Source organism: Heloderma suspectum, chromosome 1 (assembly GCF_057233095.1).
Source record: "Heloderma suspectum isolate Gila_16-S chromosome 1, 16-S_ref, whole genome shotgun sequence".
Classification (NCBI taxonomy): Eukaryota; Metazoa; Chordata; class Lepidosauria; order Squamata; family Helodermatidae; genus Heloderma; species Heloderma suspectum.
In genome coordinates, this window is record NC_139458.1 from 208,965,316 (window position 1) to 208,986,276 (window position 20,961).

Here is a 20,961-nt window from a genome sequence, read left to right on the forward strand (position 1 = left end):
CCTGAACATAATGCCCTTTTCATATTTGAACCAAGGGCCCCATGTTGGCGAGGACAGTATGTCAAGCTGCAAAAGAATGTTGCGCACTGACATCTCTCAGCAGGACACAGGATACAACCCCCGTTCCTGGAGTCCGGCGGAGATCAAATCCACACGGTCAGTTCTGTCCCTGTCCCTCTCCGAAGTATGCATTCGTTGACAGGGTTTTTATCCCGAATGTTAGGCGATTATCGTTTCCCAAAAGGGCTGCCCTCAAGAACAGGAAGGGAGTGAGGCGTGCCCTGCCCTCAGGCTGACACACGGAAATGACAAGACACACCAGGGTCCTCCTCACTCTGCCCAATGGTAGGGCCAGCTGCACACCCCAGCGGAGACGACTCAGACTGCGCTCTCCCACCCTAACTGGGAAAGGCACCATCCTAGGCAGGTCGAGACAGAAAACAGGCTGGCTGGGTCATGCTGGCAGTTGTAGGCCTGCTTTCTGCTTAAACATGCATAGGATTGTGCCCTGGGAGGAGGCGGAAAGAATTCCTGCGAGATGAACTCAAGTAGGAGTTGCCTTTGTAATACATCCCAGTGCTTTCCAGGGACGTCAGAGCGGTGCGCGTGAGCAACATGAATGGGGCTCACTGGACGCGCCTGAGGACCCCATGCTGTAGCTTGGGCTGCGTCAGAGCGGCTTCCGAAGGCTGCCTGGTGTGTTTTCCCGGCTAAGGAGGATTTGGACCCTGCTCTCTCCAATGAAGGTGTGGTGAACAGAAGGGGCATCTGTGGGACCGCCGGCCCCTTGAAGACCTGGCCTTCTGAGGGGCAGAGGGCTTTGGAGGAGCCCTGCCTGGCTCAGACAGACAGAGAGACAGAGAGAGAGAGAGAGAGAGAGAGAAAGATGAGAGTTGAAATGGGAAGGGAAGGAATACGGGAATTCAGAAAGGGGGGAGCCAAAGAACAAGGCAAGGACAGCACTTTTTATGTTTGGGGGTTTTTTTAAATACATAATCTAGAAAAGACAGGAAAGGAAGACTAATGGGAATAGTTGAATTGAGAAGTGCTCTAATAGGTCTTTTAAGAAGGAAGGGGATATCCCTCTGTCGCCATGGTCTGGATGCGCCCCACCCCGATCCAAGATCGAGCAACACGGAGGGTGTCTCCTTGTCATCCCGTGGAGACGCCTCAGCCGCGGATAGCGTCGTACCCTCTTCATCTGACGTCACGTCCTCTTCTACCAGTCAGGCACCTCCAGTGTGGATGGCTTTGTCCCGTCCTCAGTCCGTGCGGATGTCCCTGGCGTGGGCAGCCTCGCCCCAGAGCAAGCCTGGGGAGCCTCTTTCAGCCCGCGAGCCACTTTCCGTTCCGAAGACGCTCCCTGTCCTGTCCTGTCCTGTCCTGTCCGGCTCAGCTCAAGGCACCAAAGGTGCCGAAGCCCATGAGGCAGGGTGAGCGCGAGGAAGCAGAGGCGAGGAACGGCAGTCACGTCTTGGCTGCTCAGGTCAAGCTGAGTCGATCAGGCCTGGCCAAGTCTGGCTCGGCTCGGCTGGCCGGGGCCAAGGCAGGGCGCGCTCAGGCAGGGCCTTTCAGACCTTTCAGATCCAGGCCTGCAGTCAGCCCCGCCCCCTCAGGGGAGCCGCTGGCTTCTGAAAGGGCCGTTGCCCAATTCTGTCCCTGCTGCCTCCTGCTGTGTAGCGTCACGGATCTGCCACGGAAGGTTGGTGGCACAGTTCTCAGTGTGCTGAAGATGGCTGCTGAGAGAGGGACTAGTCCCCCGACACACACACACACACGCACGCATACGCAAAAGCTGCCGTGTCTCGGAGCTGCAAGCCCCAGGCAGTGAGGTGTGTTGCACAGAAGGTCAGTAGGATGACAAAGAATTAAATACATAATAAGCTACCTGGTACCAATAGGGCCGATCCAAACTGAGTTCCACTATGGACCTTAGGTACTTCTTTTCAAGAAGTAATTGGCAAAGCGGTTTGGATAATGACCAATGAGAGAAGCCGAATTATGACTCCTCACCAGAGATGAAAAGGATTCTGTGAGAGAGGAATGTAATGATCTCGCTTATCAGTTAAGGAGAAAAACATATTGTGAGGTATACACATTAAATCTGGTACATAGATGTCTACAGAAAATAACGACTTAGGTTTAATTAGAAAATTTTGAGTAGGAAAAAAGTGCGACTGTCGGCTCGTAGGATCCCAGGGCTTTAGTGAACATTCACGTGGGGGGCGGGGGGCGGGAGGGGCGTTGCCATGGGTAGAAGCATTCGCCGGGGGAGTTTCTGCTTTGCAGCTCTCTGGTTTGTCCCTCCTAGGGCCCTGTAGAGTCCTGCTGGCTCAGGCCCAAGCATGGCAGCCAGGCTGGTGAAAGCCCTCCTGAAGAAAGCCTCCTTAGAGAACTGCAGCCTTCCTGTGTCCAGGGTACCACGTGTGCCTCATAGCAGGCCCCGTTCGGGCGTCTGGCTGCAGCGCTCTGAGCCCGCTACCCTTCCCGAGCGCTCTGCTCCACGGCGGCGTTGCTCGCGAAGGCTCCCATCAAGCCCCACCTCCGCCACTGCTCCCCCTCCCCTCAAAGGCCACAGACGGACCCCCGTGGCAGGGAAGGGGGAGCAGTGGGCGCTGGGCCCTCCAGAGCCCCACCGGGGATGTCTTCCTGCCCCGCCTCCGCTGCTGCTCCCAGAGGCCCGGAGATCCGACGATGGGGGTAGCGTGCGCCTTCCGCCAGGGAGGGGCCCTTCGAGGGCAGCCCGCCGGGCAGCAGGGGAGACGAGGGGCCGGACTGAGTTCGGCACTGAGGGAGGCGAAGCCGTGAGGGCCTGTTGGACTGGTTGGCGCGTCGGAATCGTGAGAAGGGGCACGTGTCGTCTTCGTGATTCACACTTCACTGCTCTGCGGGAGGAGGATTCGGAGAGACTGTCTCTTGGCATGTTAGGACTGTGAAAAATAACGTCTGCCAAGGTGGACTATATGAAGTTCCTACTGAGATGAGATGTCAGATGTTTTGAACCTAATAGATACACGTGTGTGCGTGTTTCTGTGTTATGAGGGAGAACATTAGGGAGAGCAGTGAGAGGTCTATTGGGGCTGCGCTGAGATGCACTGATTCTCGGAGCGGTGGGCAAAGTGACAGGAAATGTGCCATCCTGTGGAGCGTGACGAGGACAGCAATTGTATTTCAAAACGGACGTGACATGAGCAGATCCAGCACATGAGCAAATCCGGCCTGAATCGAAAGCACACGCAGATGTGAAGGAAAAGGCTTGGCGTGGGTTCAAGGCCACACCAAGGACCGCGCCACTGAAGAGCAGCAGTGCCCAGGGCTGCTCCGTTGCTAAGGTCATGGTGACAGGCCCTCCTCTGTGATGCGCGTCACAGCTGGTTCAGGGGGCAGATGGGCAGAAGTGCTCAGCGAGAGAAGGAGCTGAACGCTTCTCTCTCGCGTTTTCTTAGCAGTTTCTGCATTCCGTTGTTATTGAGGGAGAGGAGAGGGAGGGAAAGGATGTGAGTAGAACGTCTCAACCTGTTCTGCGTTGGGGCCTGAGGGGGTCCCTTCCTCCCCAGCCCAGGCAGGGTTCCCTTTAAAAGGTGACACTCTGGGCTGCTTGAAAATTCCCAGGAAGGAACACATCCAGAGCCTCAAAAGAGAAATGGCTTCTGCACAGTCCAGGCACTGAGGTTAGGCTGAGGAGAACCCTGCAAGACACTCTTCTCATCTTCTCCTAGGCTGTCAAAGCTGCGGAGCATCTTTCCGAAAAGGAAAGCCACCGTAAAAGCGGAAGGCGCTTCAGGGGGCCACCAAAGGTGCTGCTGCCTGCGCAAGTTCTTTTCCCGAAACAAGATCTTCCCTCTTCCGGGAGAGGTGAAATGGTACCACCTCTGCAGGGGAAAAACCTCTGCCCCCGTGGAGGAGAAGGCAGTTGTGGGGAAAGTTCAGCGTCAGCAGTGTCCCAGGGGAGATGCCCTTCCGGCATCTGCGCACCAGGAAGAGGCGAGGAGCAGGACCACCTCTCCTCAGAGAGTCTCCACATGGGAACTCATTGGGGACCTGGGAAATCGGAATGGGGAGACATCCAGATACCGCTGTGCAGGTGAGGAGATGCCCAGGTTGGAGGAGGAGGTCCGGGAATCGTCCTCATCTCACGCCGATCTCCGAGGGGAGGGGGAGAGTGCCAGGGGTTCGGTGGCCAAAATGGCATCGCGCATGCGCGGAAGGGAGTTCCCAGGCTGGGGGGAATTCTGTGGCTTGCAGAAGTCCAAAAGCAAGTCTGTAGGGAGAAAACCCTGAGGGACTCCAGTCAGTGTTGGGGAGAAGTGGAAAACCCAGGGTAGAGGACATGGAATTGTGTGGGTGGAATCCTGAATGCACTCCATGATTTGGGGGCTTCTTTGGTGAGCAAACAAGTGAAACAGGGCCATGCGCCAAGAAGGGACCCATTTCTACTCGTTTGGGGACTCCCTGGATGCCAGTCAGCTTGTAAACTAAGAGAGAATCGCCCTATCCCGTGGTCCCACCCACCTAGCCTCTCTTGATGGTGGGACACACACAAGGCCATCGAAAAGGAAGGAGGAGGTGGCCCCAAGCTCTTCAGGGCTTTGTACGTTCGCCCCACACCATGCGCTGCATGCAGAGAGAGACGGGCAGCCAGCGCAGTGCAACACAGCCAAGAGAGCCATTGAGAAGACCCCGGGTTTGTCTCTGAGAAGGAAGGGGATATTCCTCTCCCAACATGGTCTGTGTGCCTCCCCACCTCCAGACTCAAGATCCAGCTCGGAGGCCTCCACCTGTTCACGGCACTCAGATGCATCGGGCGTGGACCAATCTGAGGACCCCACCAGCATCATACGACGCTACATGGACGGAGAGAAGGTAAAAGAACAACAGCCACCCTCAGCACAGACGCTTCCCTCACATCTTGCTTCTACATTAGGGGCCTTCAGAGTTGCTGAGCCATTGCTTTTCACCATCAGAGGCAAATTAGTGAAATTAAGACAGGGCCAATGATCACACCATGGTACTCCCCATAAAAATCCAGCAAGGCCTGTCCCCACGGATAAAAGCCTACTCGCTGTTTACTCAGTAGGAACTCCCATTCAGCAACGGCCTCTTGACTTCTTTCTGTTTTTAAAAGTGGCCTCTGCTGGGTGGCTTCTGACGCTTCAATTACGTGCTTCCCGGTCACTCGTGTGTCCCAGAAGTGAAGTAATTGTTTAATTAATGCTTGTCTATTTGCAGCCAATGGAATCCCTCCTTCACTGTTTTTTCTGTATAATCACAATTGTGAATTCTGAGAATAAAAACAGAAAAATAATACTGAACATCTGCTTTGACTGCAAAGAGAAAACTGGTAATAAAAGCCGCATGTTGCAGGGAACATAAGCTGAGAAGGGAACATAAACAAGAGAGCTTCGGCTATTGGGCGGTACAGAAATGAAATAAATAAATGAATAAATAAATGACCATTTTAGAGGTATAAGAGTGAACAGGAGAGAAGTGAACTGAAGGGGCACCTGCTGAGAAACTTTAAAAGGAAGGGGCAAATAAGAAAACGGACGACATGCCTTCTTTCACTGGTTGGCTGTGACGTCTGGATTCCCCGTCAAAACCAGAGCGGACGAACGATGCCCAATCCAGGCTAAATGGCTAGTGGGAAAGCCAACCAGAGCGAGCAGGAAATGGATCCACATCCAAACAAGCAAGAAGCAACGAAACAAGAGGGATAAGTAAAGGGGGGCAGCTGAATCCTGTCCAAACAGCCTGGCACTGTAACTCCACCTGCACAGGCTGCAGTGAGTGACGTCCTCAGCCATACTGGATATGATTCCTCCTCACTAGTTCGCTTCTCCCTGTTACTTATGGCCCCTTCTGGGGGAGGCAGCCAGAGATCCCAGGGCGCTTCCCCCCCGACCGACAGCCCGACTCCCTTGCAATTTCCAGGGGAAGCAGGATGCGAGGTTCCTCGCCGCCATCTGCAGGGCCTGCGAGGACGACCTCCTGCACCGGATCCGCCCGCTCACCAAGGCGGAGCTGGCGGAGGCGATAGTGGTGAGTGGATGCAACCCCAGGAGGCCCGTGGAGCGGCCCCTTCCCCTCGCGTTTGCCCGCGTGCCGCGTGCTTTTAAGGCGGCTGGCGCTTCACGGCTTCTCAGCGGCTGAGCGGAGGGTGGGAAACCCGGGGTAGGGTCCGGGGGTGGTTCTGTGCTGTGGGTGTGCAAGAAAGGAGGACTCTGCAGCCCTGGGGACGGGATCGCCAAATGCACCTGCACACGCCCACGATGGGATGGAGTTGCCATCCCCGTTCCCAGGGAGAGGAGAAGGGCTCAGAAGTGAGCGGGAGCTCAGGCCGCGCCCGTTCGATGGTGAGCTTGGGAGGGAAGCGTCGGACGGGGGCTGCGGCGGCCCTCCGGGGTCCACGGGCATCGGCCCTCACCTGCCTTGCCCCTTGGGCTCCCCTAGGAGGTGATGGAGAGGCTTCCAACGACACCAGCGCCCACGTCGGTCCTGACTGGCGCCATGGACGCCGTCCACAAATTGAGGTGCGTTTGGGGGGCAGGGCACGATATTTCTTCCCGGCGATCTGGGATCGGGAGGTGCAATGATACATAAGCAGCAGGAAAGCTCAGATTTTCAGGAAAGCCAACGAAACACGACAGGAAACAAAATGGGGAAAACAGAAAGGAGAAAGGCACTGGGCGGGGGGTCAGAACAGCGGATCCCTGACGATAAAGAAGAGGTTGTCCCCACAGCCTTCAGCGCTATGAAAGAAGGGAAAAGGATGTGAGCAATGACCTGGGAGGACTCAGGAGGAACTTTGACTCCCCTCCCGAGTGCCCACACGTCTGGGGGGCATTTGCCTGATGTTCCCTTGGGAAAGACGGCCTCTGAGCCTGAGGGTCCAGCCCTCTCCCCCGCCAGCCTGCGTGGGGCATTCCCTCGCTCCTGGCATACGCTCTTCTCGGTGCCCGGGGCGTGAGGGCTGGTTCTTCTCCAGGCCAAGGGGGGCCTCCCTGCGGGGGGGTTGCATGGTCAAGGCAGCCGATTGGGGGTACATCAATTAACTTGTGATGGGGACCCCCTGGATGACGCCCCTCCCTGGGGGCAGCGTCCCAGACTTCCCTCTCCACCCTGGCAGCAAAATCAAGCCTCCCCTTGAAGAAGAGCTGGAGTCCTGCGTCCTGCGCCTCAGCCTGCACGAGGTGCTCAGCATGGATGTCGGGAGCCACAGCGTCGCCCAGCAGGTAGATCCCTTTCAGCTCAGGGCAGAGGCGCCTCCAGAGCCCGCGGGACTTGCGGCCTGGCCTGAGTGGGCACTTCCTGGCCTGGGGGCGGTGGGCAGGCCCGCGCAAGCGGGGAGAGGGAAGGGGAGGCTCCTGGCAGAGTGCAGCAGCTCGGCCTCCGTGTCCGGCATCCACACAGCCACCTCCGCAGGGAGTCTGGCTGGCCTGTCCCAGGAGCATCCGGCACACCTGACGTGGCTTCCCTTTTGCCCAGGCGCTGTGCAGGGCCTCCTCAGCAGCCCTCGACGCCATGCTGAGGGCGCTGCTGGCGGGGGACCCGACGCCTCGGCATCTGTCCAGGATCCTCCACGTGAGTGCGCGGAAGCAGGGCCCCGCCCTGCCGGCCTCCGGGCGTGGGGGGCCAGGAGCAGCCTGCCCGGCTGGATGGCAGCACCCCTGGGGGCAGCAGCCGTCGCCCACCAAGAGCAGAGCTGCGGGGGGCTCCTTGGAGGGCAGACGGGTCCGTCCCCTCAGCCGAGGAGCAGGATCGCCGGGGGCCACGCTCAGGGGGGCGGTGTGCAGTGCCACGTTTCCAAGGTGCCGCTTCCCCTTACAGCACGTCCACTTCTGGCTCCCCTCCAAGGCCTCCGTGGAGAGAGTCCGGGCCGCCAGGTGCAGCGCCGCCCTGCTGCGCTCTGCTGTGGGCATGCCGGAGCTGGATGTGAGTCGGCCACAAGCTGGTGGGGTTGGCTCCGGAGGGCTGCAGGGCTCCGGCCAGGGGGCGGGCCCAGGCTGCCACTGCTCGTTCCCAGCCTCTGGGGCTCTAGTGCGGCACCAACCTGCCCGCAGACACGTTTTGCTGCGCTATCCCTTGCCGGACGGCTGGCACGCTGCCACACAGAGTGCTGCCCTTCAGCGCCACGTTTGGGTCCCACAGAGGACCGTTCTGTTTCGGAGCTCGGACCCCGCCTCTGCCTCGTGGTCAGGTTCATGCTGCTTTTCTTTTAGTCAACCCAGTTTGCTGCTGGGGAACATGTGCTTTGGGATCAGCCGTGCCACCGTGGTAGCTGTGTTCAGAGCGGGAAGCCAGATGTTCCCCCTGACCACAACAGGCGGAGAACCCGGCTTTCAGCATACGGTGGGCTGTTTACGCATCACCTGTTTTGGTCATGGTCTCTACGGATTTTTTGGAAGGCTCTGATATGTTTTGGAAGTTTCCACAGACATGGTGTGGAACTATTTTGTATTTGGAGTGGGAATGGATCAGAGTACAGGGGGCCCCTGAGGCGCTCCGTGGAGGTGACAGTCCCCTTGTTCTCTTTCCCTGCAGAACACCAGTGAAATCCCGCACGTGGGGCGCCATGTTGCGGAGCTCTCCATATGCATCACGGACCCCAAGGTGCTGACTAGTCGGCATGCCAGGGAGGGCCTTTTCCGGCTCTACCAGTTACTCCTGCGCCAGCAAGGTACGTCAGTGGGAGCAGACGCAAGAGGAGCTCTTTGCCGCAGCCAGGGCCGGCCAATCCGCTGCCCTATTTTTCACATCCTGCAGCTTCCAAACTGTCTTGGAGGGGAGCCCCACATACAGCATGTTGCAGTAATCTAACTCACTGTTGCATAGACGACTGAAGCCAGGTTATCCCTGTCCAGATAGGGGCATGTCTGGACCACGAGCCAAAGCTGGTAGAAGGCGCTCCGTACCACTGAGGCCACCTGAGCCTCAACCGCCTTGCTCTGCCTAATGGGAGGGCCGGCCCTGCCCTTCCTCCAGTAGCCCCACCTTTTGAAATGGCCCCTGTTGCACGGAGTTGCATGCCTGGCTGATGACCGTGGAACTCATGAGTTTGCTTCAGGTGTAGGAACTGACGTGGTCTGCAAAGGGCTGTCGCAGCAGCTACCGATAGAATAGCGATGTTTGCACTCAGCAGAGAAAATCAGAGCAAACTTTGCGGGTAGCGTGGAGGGTCCTGAGGCCTAGGGCCCACACTGCAGGGCACTTATGTTTTGCGTCTTCCTTTGTTGCTTTCCGGTTAGTTGTATGTTCTGATGTGATATTGCTTTTGTCATGGCCTCTGCCTCGTGCAATACTTGTGCGGTACGTAGGCCTGCCCCAGGACCACTCACAGGGCTAGGAAAGAAGCCTGCAAGCGCATTTGAGGTTCCCTGCTGAGAGGCTAACGTGAGCCTTGCTTTCTTTAGTCTTGCCTACGATTAGACCGCAGAGGCCTCCGGGAAATGCTCTTAGAGGGAAATCTGGAGGGGGCCCTGGCAGCCCCCTGAAAGAGGAGCAGTGGGCCGCTTGGGGTCCTCTGGGACTGGAAGCTGCAACATCTGGTGTCTCCCTCTCAGGAGTACGCGGGAGCGTTGCCAGAGACCTGTGGTGCAGGGAATACCAACTGGAGCAGAAGGTGCTCTCTTATCGCAACACCCTGAGAGTTGGAGAGGTAAGCATGTCCCTCGGTGGCACCCTGGGGTGCCAGACGCCCCACTGCCCACCAAATTTCTCCAGTAGATTTCCTGCTCCAGGAGGGAAGCGAGGGATGGGACGGAGAGGCATTTCTTTCCATTTGGGAAGCATTCACTTCAGAAGTGTTTGCACAGTCTTGTGATCAGATCTGTGGGGAGAGGTAACTGCAGTGCAAGGCAGGTTGTGCAAACGCCACTTCCCGCTACTTAAGCAGCGTGGCAGCTTGTGGTGGTGATGATGATGATCTCAATTGCCACGCTTGACGTCGTATTATCAGTGTGCATGCCCTTCACAGAGTAATAGGGGCAGAAGGGACAAGTCCCTGCCCCAAGGAACTTACGCTCTGAACTGTGCCAGCACAAGACGGAAGGGAGAGATGGAAGGGAGAGGAGGAATGGGGGAAGCGGGAATGATGGGAGGAACGTCTGCCGGCCCGCTTACGCAGCCTGGGGCATTATTTTGTTGGGGAAGAGGACTCCGAGAGGATTCTTGTCGGTTCATTCTTAGGTGTTTGGGGAGCTCTTCAACGAGCACCAAAGGAGGTCCTTCCTGCAAACAGCTTTGCTGGCCATTTACGACCCCCTCCTAAGAGTGAGCGAAGCTGGCATCCTCCTCACTTATTCCCTTCTCGGGAATGGCCCAGAACTAATGGCGAAGGAGGTGAGCTACCGGGTCACCCTTGCCAGGGCGGGGAGGGGTTGTACTTTGAAGCGTCCTCCTTTTCTGGGATTTAAAAAAAAGGCTTCTGATGTTTGCGGGATTTTTTCACCCATCCAGGCAAAGGAAGTGCAAGAAAAAGTCTGGCACCAGCTGCACAAATTTCGGATCTGCGGAGAATTGCCTATCACGGTCCAAAGCCTCTCCGCTCGCAAAGGTGATCCCTGTTGCCGAGTGATTGTGTTGCAATTGTTCTGAAAACCTTTTGCAAGTTCATGCGTCTGATCAGTGCCTTCCTGACCCCACCCTCATCTGCAGCACATCTGGGAAACCTGGGAACCATGGGAGATACGTTCCCAGGGTTGGCAGCCTTGTTGGGCACCCCGTGGATGTGTGGCAGCATCCGGGGGGCACAGACCCTGCTGCAGCCCTCCCAGCCCCCTTCTCATCCTTCTTTGAGGGCCTAGGCATCCAGCCTGGACAATCCAATACTGAGCTCGAAGGAATTTTCTGAACGCCTCTCTGGGAAATCAGTCCACCGGCTGTGCAGAACTGTTTCCAGAGATGCTTTGGGGTGGATGACCCATCCCTGATGGGTTTCTGGGCCAGTTGCCTGCTTCCTAGCTGCACTGTTTGCATTCTGTAGCTGTTTTCTGTCCCTGGGTTATACTGGACGAAATGAAAGCCATGCCGTATTGCAGACACAGCTCTTCCCAAGACAGCCCCATTGGCCAAGCCACAGGGCTGAAAGCGGGAGCCACCTCCCACCTTCGGAGCTCTACTGTGAGCATCTACCCACAAGCAACTTTCCCACTCTTTCGCCCATCCAGTGTTCAGTACTGGCTAGCTGTTGGACTACGACCCTGCTTCAAATCCACACTTGGCCACAAAGCTCACTGGATGGTCTTCTTTTCTCAGCCTAACCTACCTCACAAGGTTATTGGGAAGACAAAAGGGGTGTAGAGAGAACCATTCTGAGCTCCTTGGAGGAACGGTGGGAAATGAGGATAACAAACATGACTACTGCGTCTGCTCCAGTGACCTCTCCATGCCTTTTCTCATTCGTTAATTAATTAATTAATTAATTAATTAATGCATGCCATTTCTGTACTGCCCAATAGCCCAAGCTCTCTGGGCAGGTCACAAAAATTAAAGCCACAAGTAGAGCATAAAAACAATATAAAATAAGGCCTAAAGGACTAGAATGCTAAAATGCTGGGACAATAAAAAGGTCTTCACCTGGCGCCGGAAAGAGTACAACGTAGGCGCCAGGCGAACCTCTCTAGGGAGCTCATTCCACAGCCGGGGTGCCACAGCAGAAAAGGCCCTCTTCCTGGTAACCACCCTCCTCACTTCTTTTCTTAACTCAAATGAAGCTGGTAGAATTATGCCTCCTCTTCTCTTCTCTTCCACCCAGGTGACGTGCTGATGGAGGACCTTGACAATATATGAAGAACTAAAGCATCTCGGCACAACTCTTCTTTTTTCTGCCTCTTCCTTCTCCTTTCTTTTATTCAGTTTGTCTTTCCTAGCTTTGTCTTTCGCCCCTTCTTTTCACGTTTCTACGCTACCTTTCTTCTCCTTTCAATATGCTCCCTCTGTTGATCCGGTGGGCCAACTAGAGGAGACGGACCATGACTTTGTCCGCCCTCCCCCCCCCCGTGGTGCTCTGCTCTCCATCCCTCCGAGAGATTTTTGGAGACGCCATAGGGAGGAGGACACGTCTGTCAAGGCGTCACTAGCGTTGTACTGCCACTGGGATCCTGCCGGGGGGCTCAGCCCTTCAGAGAGAACCCAGCACACCTTGCCGATGTCCTTTCCTCCCCTTAGCTGTTTCAAGATTTTCAAGATAGAAGAGATTCCCTAGCAGCTATATATCCATTGTGTTTGTTAACCCTCAGTCCTTGACAGCCTTTCTTATCCTTATTCAATTAATGTCTATTGATGATTATTATCGCTGTTGGAGCATTCTTGTTACACAAAGAGGAACACTGTTTTTTAACATCTAAAAAGCATAGCAAAGCAGCAAGTCCCAGTTCCTCGTTCCACCCACTAGGGCTTTCTTCACACGGTGCTTTTATCCAGCGATTGTGATGGCTCTTTCGCGGACGTTTGCGGGCTCGCTGTGACCCTCCAAGGCGCCTCCTGCACTAAATGCCCTTTGTTCCGTTTTAAAATAGATCGCAGATAATGAGGTCTCAAATTACCCCGTTGTGTCCAGCTCGAGTTCATTCCGTGAAAAAAGGAAAAGCGGCCAGAAGAGGAGCGAGATCAATGGAAAATAATGGAAGACTCCAATATGGGGAAAGGAGGGGGGAAGGGAAGGGAAGGGGGGGAAGGAAACAGGTGAAAAAGGGAGTCGTTGTGATCCTGCATTTAAAATGGAAGCAGAAAGCCCCATTTTAAATGCAGGATTTTAGGCTGGTGTAGAGATGCCCAAGGCTTCCTCCCTGCTTATGCTCCTTCCTCCCTTTAGTCTTTTGAGTGGAACGCCCTCCATGAGTCTCTGAGAACAGAAATTCCCAGGAAGACCGATTCCGTTTTTTTCCAGAGCCTCACTGAGGGCATTCCTTGACTTCAGGGATATGCTCGGGCAGTAACCAGGAGGGTGGGATCGAAGGAGCAGGATGTCGAGGCACCACCCTGTCTGCAAAGCGATTTGCCCAAATGCCGCATCAGCTGATGCTACACCGTCTATTTTGTAGTGTTTGTAGGTGATCTATGGCTTCCCAGAACTTTCTATGGCTTCCCAGTGTTTCTCTGGATCACCTGCTATGTGTAGCAAGTGATCTATGGCTTCCAAGCCTTTCTCCGAATGCCTGGATCTCTGGGTGTGGAACCCAGTTACAGGGCACATCCCTTGGAAACCGTCTCTCTTACCCAGAGGTCTGATTGACAGCCATCTTTCCGAGAAACGCATTAGCTGACCCCAATCTGATGGGGGGGGGGGCATGGCGTCAGGAAGATCGATATCTCTTCCCATCCGTCGTTTCTGAGGTGGAAGAATAAGTAGAGGTGCAATTGAAACGTTCTCCTGGTGGCTTGGAAGACCGATGCCACCTAGGTTTGAACCTCCTGAAGGGCGGTTTCTGTTCTTGCTGGGGCCAAAGGAGCCCCTTCCCTGGCTGCTGGGATGACGGCAAGCGAGGTGAAGGTGGCCACCAGTGCAGCCACGATGGGCGCTTTCAGGACATCCAGGGCCTCACTGGGAAGTGAACAGAGCCTATGGCCAGCTCGTGAGCAGCTCCTGGCTTAGCCCATTCCGCTCTCCAAAATTCCTCCGGAGATTCTGGTGAGGAATCGCCAGGGGCTTGGCGGGCTTTGGGGGGAAGCTGCCTCCTCTCCTTTCTGGTGAATCTTGTGGATTGGGGCCTCCCCTGACAGCTGGAGTCTGTGGGAAGCTTTCGGCAGAGGCGCAGGGAAGCGGTCCGGTGAGAAGCGCCGGGCCTGGGGGGCTTCTGTTTCCACGCCCTCCTCAGGAAGCGCCCCTCCGCCTTCGCACTAGGCTCCGAGTGGGAATCCAGGCCGCAGGGAACCCCTTTGGCTCTCCTTCCCTTTGCCTTGCCAAAAGCTCCGGAGGGGCGCAGCCCCCCTCCCCCGGACGTGGAAGGCTAGCGTGAAGGGGAAAGGCCCAAGTTTCCAGGGAGGGGCCCGGGTGTGCTGGCCCTACAAAAATGCGGGGGAGCCCCTCCTGCCTTCTCCTTCTGTTGTCCTGGAAACAGGGCCTACGGCTTTGAAGGGAAGACGTGAAGGAACATTTGCACCTGAGGTAAAGCCTGGCTCTTCCAGGGGTCCCGGTCCATCGTTTTGTTCAGACTTGCGTTTTTGGATGATGCTGTGTATCTTTGGGCAGGCGGACTACGTTGGGCTGTTGGAAAGCGTAGACAGGGATCCTGGACTTCTCGTTCTCCATGGCGCTTGTAGCCTACAAAGCGGTCGTTGCACGGCGACACTCCCCTGCCCGCACGCTCCAGAGGGAGGCGCCATCCCAAAGTGCGGCGAAGGAATGCCCTCCGTGAGCCCCTGGGAAAGACGTTCTGAAATGATGCAGAATAATTTACTCCCAGTAATACAGACTGAACAAGCCATCCAATACTGGAACTGTTCTTGTTTTCATGCTTTTAGATGCATAAAATCAATTGAAATCGTGTTTTTAAAAAGTCTGACTCAGAGCTTTTCTTCGAGAGGCATTTCTTGGGCGCTCCTCATTCCCTGCTCACGGTTGTTTGCAGGTTCTTCAGACAATGACCCGACCCTCCAGTTTCGCTTCTGTTTGTAAACACCACTTTGGGCAGTCTGTTTAGAGGATGGCGGAAAGAAAACGCTATTTCCACATCTGGAGTTGCATTATTCCGCTCTGCCACAGCACCACTTAGGGGGTATGTAGCGGAAAAGCAGGAAAGGAAACGCTCCTCGTGCAGCGCTCTGATCTCAGTTCTGTGGTGAAACGGAAATTAGATGTAGCGGGTTAACAGCCTCTTGTAGAAAAGGCCTCAACATGGGCCAAGAAGGGAAAGGGGGAGTACTAAAATGCAAGGCGGAAAAGGGCTAGAGAACAAGATGACTTTAGCGGAAAGCAAGCCAGTCAGATCTGAGGACATTGAAGAATGAAATTCATGAGGGGTTAGAAAAGATTGAGCAAAGAAGTGAAACGAGATTGGAGAATCAGCCCAGGAAGGTACCCAATGGGAACACAAAGTGGGCGTAATTTCGGGCGTGATCCTATCGATGGCGCGCTCGATGACTGGAAGCCCCTGAGCTCGGAGGCCCCCGATTGTCCGATGCAGAGCGGGGGGGGGGAGCAGCGAGAGCAACGGACTTATTTTTAGAGGGATTCCTTGGAATATAGAGGAAGGGAATTTCCTTCTTACCTTCAGGACGTGGTAGCTGGTGCTGCTTTCTCCCCGCTCTCCTCCGCCCTTTGGTTTTTAACAACAGGAGCCGCCTCGCTGCTTCACATGGTGGCGTGGTGGCTCTGGCCGCATTCCAGGATCAAAACGCTCTCTGGGTCATTGTTCCCCCGGACGGCCCGTCCCAGGAGCATCACTCCAGCCACCGAGCTCCCCTCGAAGCCGCAAGAGGGGCAGGCTGCAGACTGCTATGCTGTACTGCGGAATGCCTCTGCCAAACTGCCCCCTTCCGGACGTGAGCGTCGTCCCTTCGTTTCCATGGTTTCCCCCGGAGCCGCGATGTGCCGGCGATGTGTTCTGCTAAGCGGGGGCACTGCCCAAGGCTTCTTTCATAGCTTCAAAGCGGGGGGGGGGAGACACATGCCCTCAGGCAGCCCCTAATTCAGGGAAGACGAATGTTCTTGAAACTCACGCATCCCGTGAACCCCCACACCCCTGCCCCAAATCCCCGGGCCACATGAGTGCATGTTGCGGTTAGAGCAGCGGTCCCGAACCTTTTTGGGACCAGGGACCTGTCCATGGAAGACAATTTTTCCATGGAACGAGGGGGGGATGGGACTGGGCCTCACTAGGGGTGTGGGAACCCCCCTTACCCTAGGTCCACAGGGGGGCGATCCGTCCCTCCCCCCTCCCCCAATCCTCGCCAGCTCCGCTCCGCATAGCGGACGCCATTTAAATCCCTGTATTTTGCAGTAATAGGCTATTACTGCAAAGAACGGGACCAGAGCTGGCCGGCAGCTCCGCGGACTCGACACGGAGCAGAGCTGGCCAGGGCTAGCGAGGATTCCGGGGCGGGGGGGGAGGGACAGATCACCTCCCCCCCCCCGCAGACCCAAGGTAAGGGGGGGTTCCCACACCCCTACTGCGGCCCGATCCCTAACAGGCCATGGACCGGGACCGGTCTGCAAACCGGGGGTTGGGGGCCCCTGGGTTAGAGTGTTCGACTAGGACTGGAGAGACCCGGGTTCAAATCCCCAGGTGGCCACGAAGCTCCCTGGGGAACTTCAGGCCAGCCACTGACTCTCGGCCTGCGCTACCCACGGGACTGTTGTGAGGATAACATGGAGAGGAGGGGGGCCATGGGGGCCACTTCGGGCTCCTGGAGGACAAGGCCGGATACGAAGGTGACAGAGAAACAAACAAAGCCATCGGCACTCTCAGGACCAAAACGGCGGTTTCCAGGGGCGGCTATTCGGACCCTTGTGATGCTGATCGCTCCCTTGAAGAGAGCGGCTGCGTGCCGAGGAACAGGAGCGCCGGGCCACACACTTGCTGAGCCCCGTTATCCACGTGCCGTCTCCTGGCTCGTGGGCTCAGCCATATCGGTCTGCCCGCGCTCGCTTCCAAAGCAGGCGTGTTTGTCCAGGAAACGCCACAGTTGGTCTTTTCATTAAGAACATCGGATCACTGGGGTACGTTTGCCACCCAAAAGCGTGATTAGGAAGGAGGGACGGGGCGCAGCACACTGGCGTTCCGTGGTCGTGTGTCCTTGTGCGTCCATTTCCACGCAGGGGCCGAGAGCAGTGGTGCTCGGGCCTCCTGGAGGTGTCCCGACCCCAAATTGGCTCCATGGAATTGCGGCATGTTGCAAGGGGCTCTGGGGGAGGCTCCAGAGCAGCAGTGGGGAGACGTCAGGCTTACGTGATCCACCAGCCAGATCTGGGGCAAGCGCAGGCTGCCTCTGAACGCACGCTCCGCCCAGGAATTTCTTTTGAGTAGCAGAACTGAGAAGCCGGTCCCTCCCAAAGCCGTTCCTCTTTCCCCCGCAACTATCTCAATTTCAGCAGCCCAATTAGGTTTTCTCAATGAATTGTTTAGGCTCCATAATCCCGTGGTCCCTGGGTGGGCATCCCAGGGACACAGGACATTTCACACTCCCCCGCCAAGCATGCGCATCTGCTGGATTGGGGGGGGGGGATGGCACAGCAGTTTGTGGTTGTAATTCACACACGTATCCAACTTGGGATGGCCCCTCCCGTCACCAAGGAAACCTCAGCAGTCCTGACCTCATGACTTCAGAGCACTGACATCAGGAGAAGGGAATAGGGGGCTGGATTGGGGGCGTTCCATGGGTGTGCCAGGAGGGACTATGCATCTGCAGCCCCCCTGTAACCCCGCATGCTCCCTGAACTATGTCCTCCTTCCTGCCTCCCCAGCACGATTTTGAGGATTTGGGGGAGCGTTCTACACCAGCTTTCCCCAACCTGGTCTCCTTCAGAGGTTTCAAGCTACAGCTCCCAACACTCCTGTCCATTGGGCATGTTGGCTTGGGCTGATGGGAGGTAAAGTTCAAAACATCTGGAGAGCAGCTGGTTGAGGAAATCTATACACACTTCCCTGGGAGCACTCCTCATTGGAATCAATGGGATTTATTCTTCAGCAGACACATATAGGATTGCACAGAGAAGAGTCCTTAGTTGGGGGCAGGGGAGGTCGGATCGCCCCTTTTCCCTGTAGGGGCAAGATGAAGCCTGCAAAAAAATGCTAGCTAGTGATGGGGGGGGGGGAAATAATGCGTTCTTTTTAAACAAATCTTCCTTATAGCGTAGTATCAACTTGAAGATCGCAAGAGTATCCACCCATACTTGGAAGACATCCCCGTTGAATTCAGGAGGGCTGACTTCCGAGGAAAGATGCATAGGATCGGGCTGCACAAGGCGATGGGTTCGATGTCCCATCGATAGTTGGGGGATCAGGCTGGCCTGGATCCAGCTTTAGTAGCACGATATTTCCAGACTATTTGGGACGTATGTGTGGCGGTCTCTCTCCAAGAGAAGGTACGAGAAGAACTTGATAAACTGTGTGTGTGTGTGTGTGTGTGTGTGTGTACTTAGCGTTTGGGAGCGTGTGAAGCGCTTACACAAACCCGTGCTGGGGACCGGTGCTATCAACTCAATATCATGAAAATGGGGGACAGGGGAACTAGTGCGGCCTTCCTCAACCTGGAGCCTCCGGATGTTTTGGACTTCGGTTCTTATCAGCCCCAGCCAGCACGGCCCCTGGTCGGGAATGCTGGGAGTGGGCGTCCTCCAGGTGTTTCGGACCGCAGGTAGCGGGAGGCTGAACTGCTGGATTGCTGAATGACACGTTTTAGTGGCTGTTCTATCAGACTTCTTTCTTCTAGCCCAAGCAAATGATCTGGAAGATGGCCTACTCCACAGGTTGTAAAACTGTTGCTTTCACGCGCCTTCCACCCTCCCTGTCCCGTGGGCCCTACTTCCAGTTGCGGGGAAGTGATCAGAGGATCACTTCCTCCCTCCTTCATCCCCTGTGTTGCTCCTCTGTAACTCTGCACGGGGCAGGGAATTGCGATTCCCTCAGGGCTGCTGCCTAAGAAGGGGAAACCTGTGCAGCAGCCACCTGATCGCCCTCTCCTCCGGAACAGCGCGTGGCACTGCTCTTCTGAATGGCACTGCGCAACGGGGGGGGCAGGGCAGCCACATGCCCGGACCCCCCTTTGTGCTGCTGCACGTAAGAAGGCCACAGTCACGCGGGGGAGACAGCGAGGAAGACTCTGACAAGCAAGGCTTCGTTGGCATTCGTCCTCAGATGCCGTGAGCTGAGCCTTGGATTTCGGCACGGCCGGATGGCCGTAGAGGACGGGGGGGCCATGCAGGCGCGTGAGCAGGCTGTGGGGGAGGGAGGAGTGTGGCGTCTCTCCTCTGCACCCAGCTAAGAAGCACCAGGGCTGCTGGAGGGGGGAAACCCTCTTCTCCCACCCGGAAAGCGCAGCAGGAGCTCGCCATCCCTCCTCTGCAAAACCGTATTATCTGCAAAACCGTATTCTCCCTTATGAACCCACCCATGTCCTGAGCGCCTCTAGGGAGGCCCTTCTCTCAGTCCCACCATTGGCACAGGCACGTTTGGTGGGAGCCCGGGAGAGGGCCTTCTCAGGAGGGGATTCGGACTTGGGGGGGGGAAATAGTTCAAGCCTGCCTGCCGCCCATGCCAGTACCCTGACCTTGACCGGGCCCCTGCAGTTTGCATTTAAACCACCATCCGCACAATTGTACAGCGTCACACATGTCTAAGGAGTGCGTTCAGCTCAGTGTCTAAGGAGGGGTTGGCTCTGCTGGCTGAAGATGCAGATCTCCCACAGAAAGTGCAGATCTCCCCCGATGGGTTCACAGCCCCCCCGGAGCAGCCAGCACGTGAGGTGGGTCCCCTCTGAGGGGCGGGATGCCTTCGCGTGCATGTGCAGCCGTCGCCACGCCTGTGCACTGGGGCCAAGATGCTTCTGCAACCCGACAGGGAGATTCCCCTATCTGAGGGCTCCCTTCCCGGGGTCCCAGTGTCATGGGTGGTGGCGGGGAGATCCCGGTACAAGCTCGTTGGAAGAGGGGGCAGGACAGAAACCTCCCTGAACATAATGCCCTTTTCATATTTGAACCAAGGGCCCCATGTTGGCGAGGACAGTATGTCAAGCTGCAAAAGAATGTTGCGCACTGACATCTCTCAGCAGGACACAGGATACAACCCCCGTTCCTGGAGTCCGGCGGAGATCAAATCCACACGGTCAGTTCTGTCCCTGTCCCTCTCCGAAGTATGCATTCGTTGACAGGGTTTTTATCCCGAATGTTAGGCGATTATCGTTTCCCAAAAGGGCTGCCCTCAAGAACAGGAAGGGAGTGAGGCGTGCCCTGCCCTCAGGCTGACACACGGAAATGACAAGACACACCAGGGTCCTCCTCACTCTGCCCAATGGTAGGGCCAGCTGCACACCCCAGCGGAGACGACTCAGACTGCGCTCTCCCACCCTAACTGGGAAAGGCACCATCCTAGGCAGGTCGAGACAGAAAACAGGCTGGCTGGGTCATGCTGGCAGTTGTAGGCCTGCTTTCTGCTTAAACATGCATAGGATTGTGCCCTGGGAGGAGGCGGAAAGAATTCCTGCGAGATGAACTCAAGTAGGAGTTGCCTTTGTAATACATCCCAGTGCTTTCCAGGGACGTCAGAGCGGTGCGCGTGAGCAACATGAATGGGGCTCACTGGACGTGCCTGAGGACCCCATGCTGTAGCTTGGGCTGCGTCAGAGCGGCTTCCGAAGGCTGCCTGGTGTGTTTTCCCGGCTAAGGAGGATTTGGACCCTGCTCTCTCCAATGAAGGTGTGGTGAACAGAAGGGGCATCTGTGGGACCGCCGGCCCCTTGAAGACCTGGCCTTCTGAGGGGCAGAGGGCTTTGGAGGAGCCCTGCCTGGCTCAGACAGACAGAGAGACAGAGAGAGAGAGAGAGAGAGAGAGAAAGATGAGAGTTGAAATGGGAAGGGAAGGAATACGGGAATTCAGAAAGGGGGGAGCCAAAGAACAAGGCAAGGACAGCACTTTTTATGTTTGGGGGTTTTTTTAAATACATAATCTAGAAAAGACAGGAAAGGAAGACTAATGGGAATAGTTGAATTGAGAAGTGCTCTAATAGGTCTTTTAAGAAGGAAGGGGATATCCCTCTGTCGCCATGGTCTGGATGCGCCCCACCCCGATCCAAGATCGAGCAACACGGAGGGTGTCTCCTTGTCATCCCGTGGAGACGCCTCAGCCGCGGATAGCGTCGTACCCTCTTCATCTGACGTCACGTCCTCTTCTACCAGTCAGGCACCTCCAGTGTGGATGGCTTTGTCCCGTCCTCAGTCCGTGCGGATGTCCCTGGCGTGGGCAGCCTCGCCCCAGAGCAAGCCTGGGGAGCCTCTTTCAGCCCGCGAGCCACTTTCCGTTCCGAAGA

General features: G+C 56.2%; 1 protein-coding gene across 1 annotated transcript; it reads left to right on the top strand.

The window, feature by feature from the left end:
• The first annotated feature begins 7,258 nt into the window (after positions 1 to 7,258).
• Positions 7,259 to 14,490, top strand: LOC146358682 (uncharacterized). Its single transcript, XM_084807185.1, has 6 exons — positions 7,259 to 7,932; positions 8,542 to 8,677; positions 9,411 to 9,655; positions 10,186 to 10,338; positions 10,456 to 10,552; positions 11,753 to 14,490. Exons 1-6 carry the CDS (start codon positions 7,522 to 7,524, stop codon positions 11,785 to 11,787), a joined length of 1,077 nt encoding a protein of 358 aa, XP_084663311.1. The 5' UTR covers positions 7,259 to 7,521; the 3' UTR covers positions 11,788 to 14,490.
• Positions 14,491 to 20,961: the final 6,471 nt, after the last annotated feature.

Bases quoted from the DNA above. Each gene is read 5' to 3' on its own strand.
- LOC146358682 (XM_084807185.1), top strand. From the start codon at position 7,522: ATGCTGAGGGCGCTGCTGGCGGGGGACCCGACGCCTCGGCATCTGTCC. The intron at 7,933-8,541 runs GTGAGTCGGCCA...CTTTCCCTGCAG, and splicing joins TGGGCATGCCGGAGCTGGAT to AACACCAGTGAAATCCCGCA. The intron at 9,656-10,185 runs GTAAGCATGTCC...GTTCATTCTTAG, and splicing joins ACACCCTGAGAGTTGGAGAG to GTGTTTGGGGAGCTCTTCAA.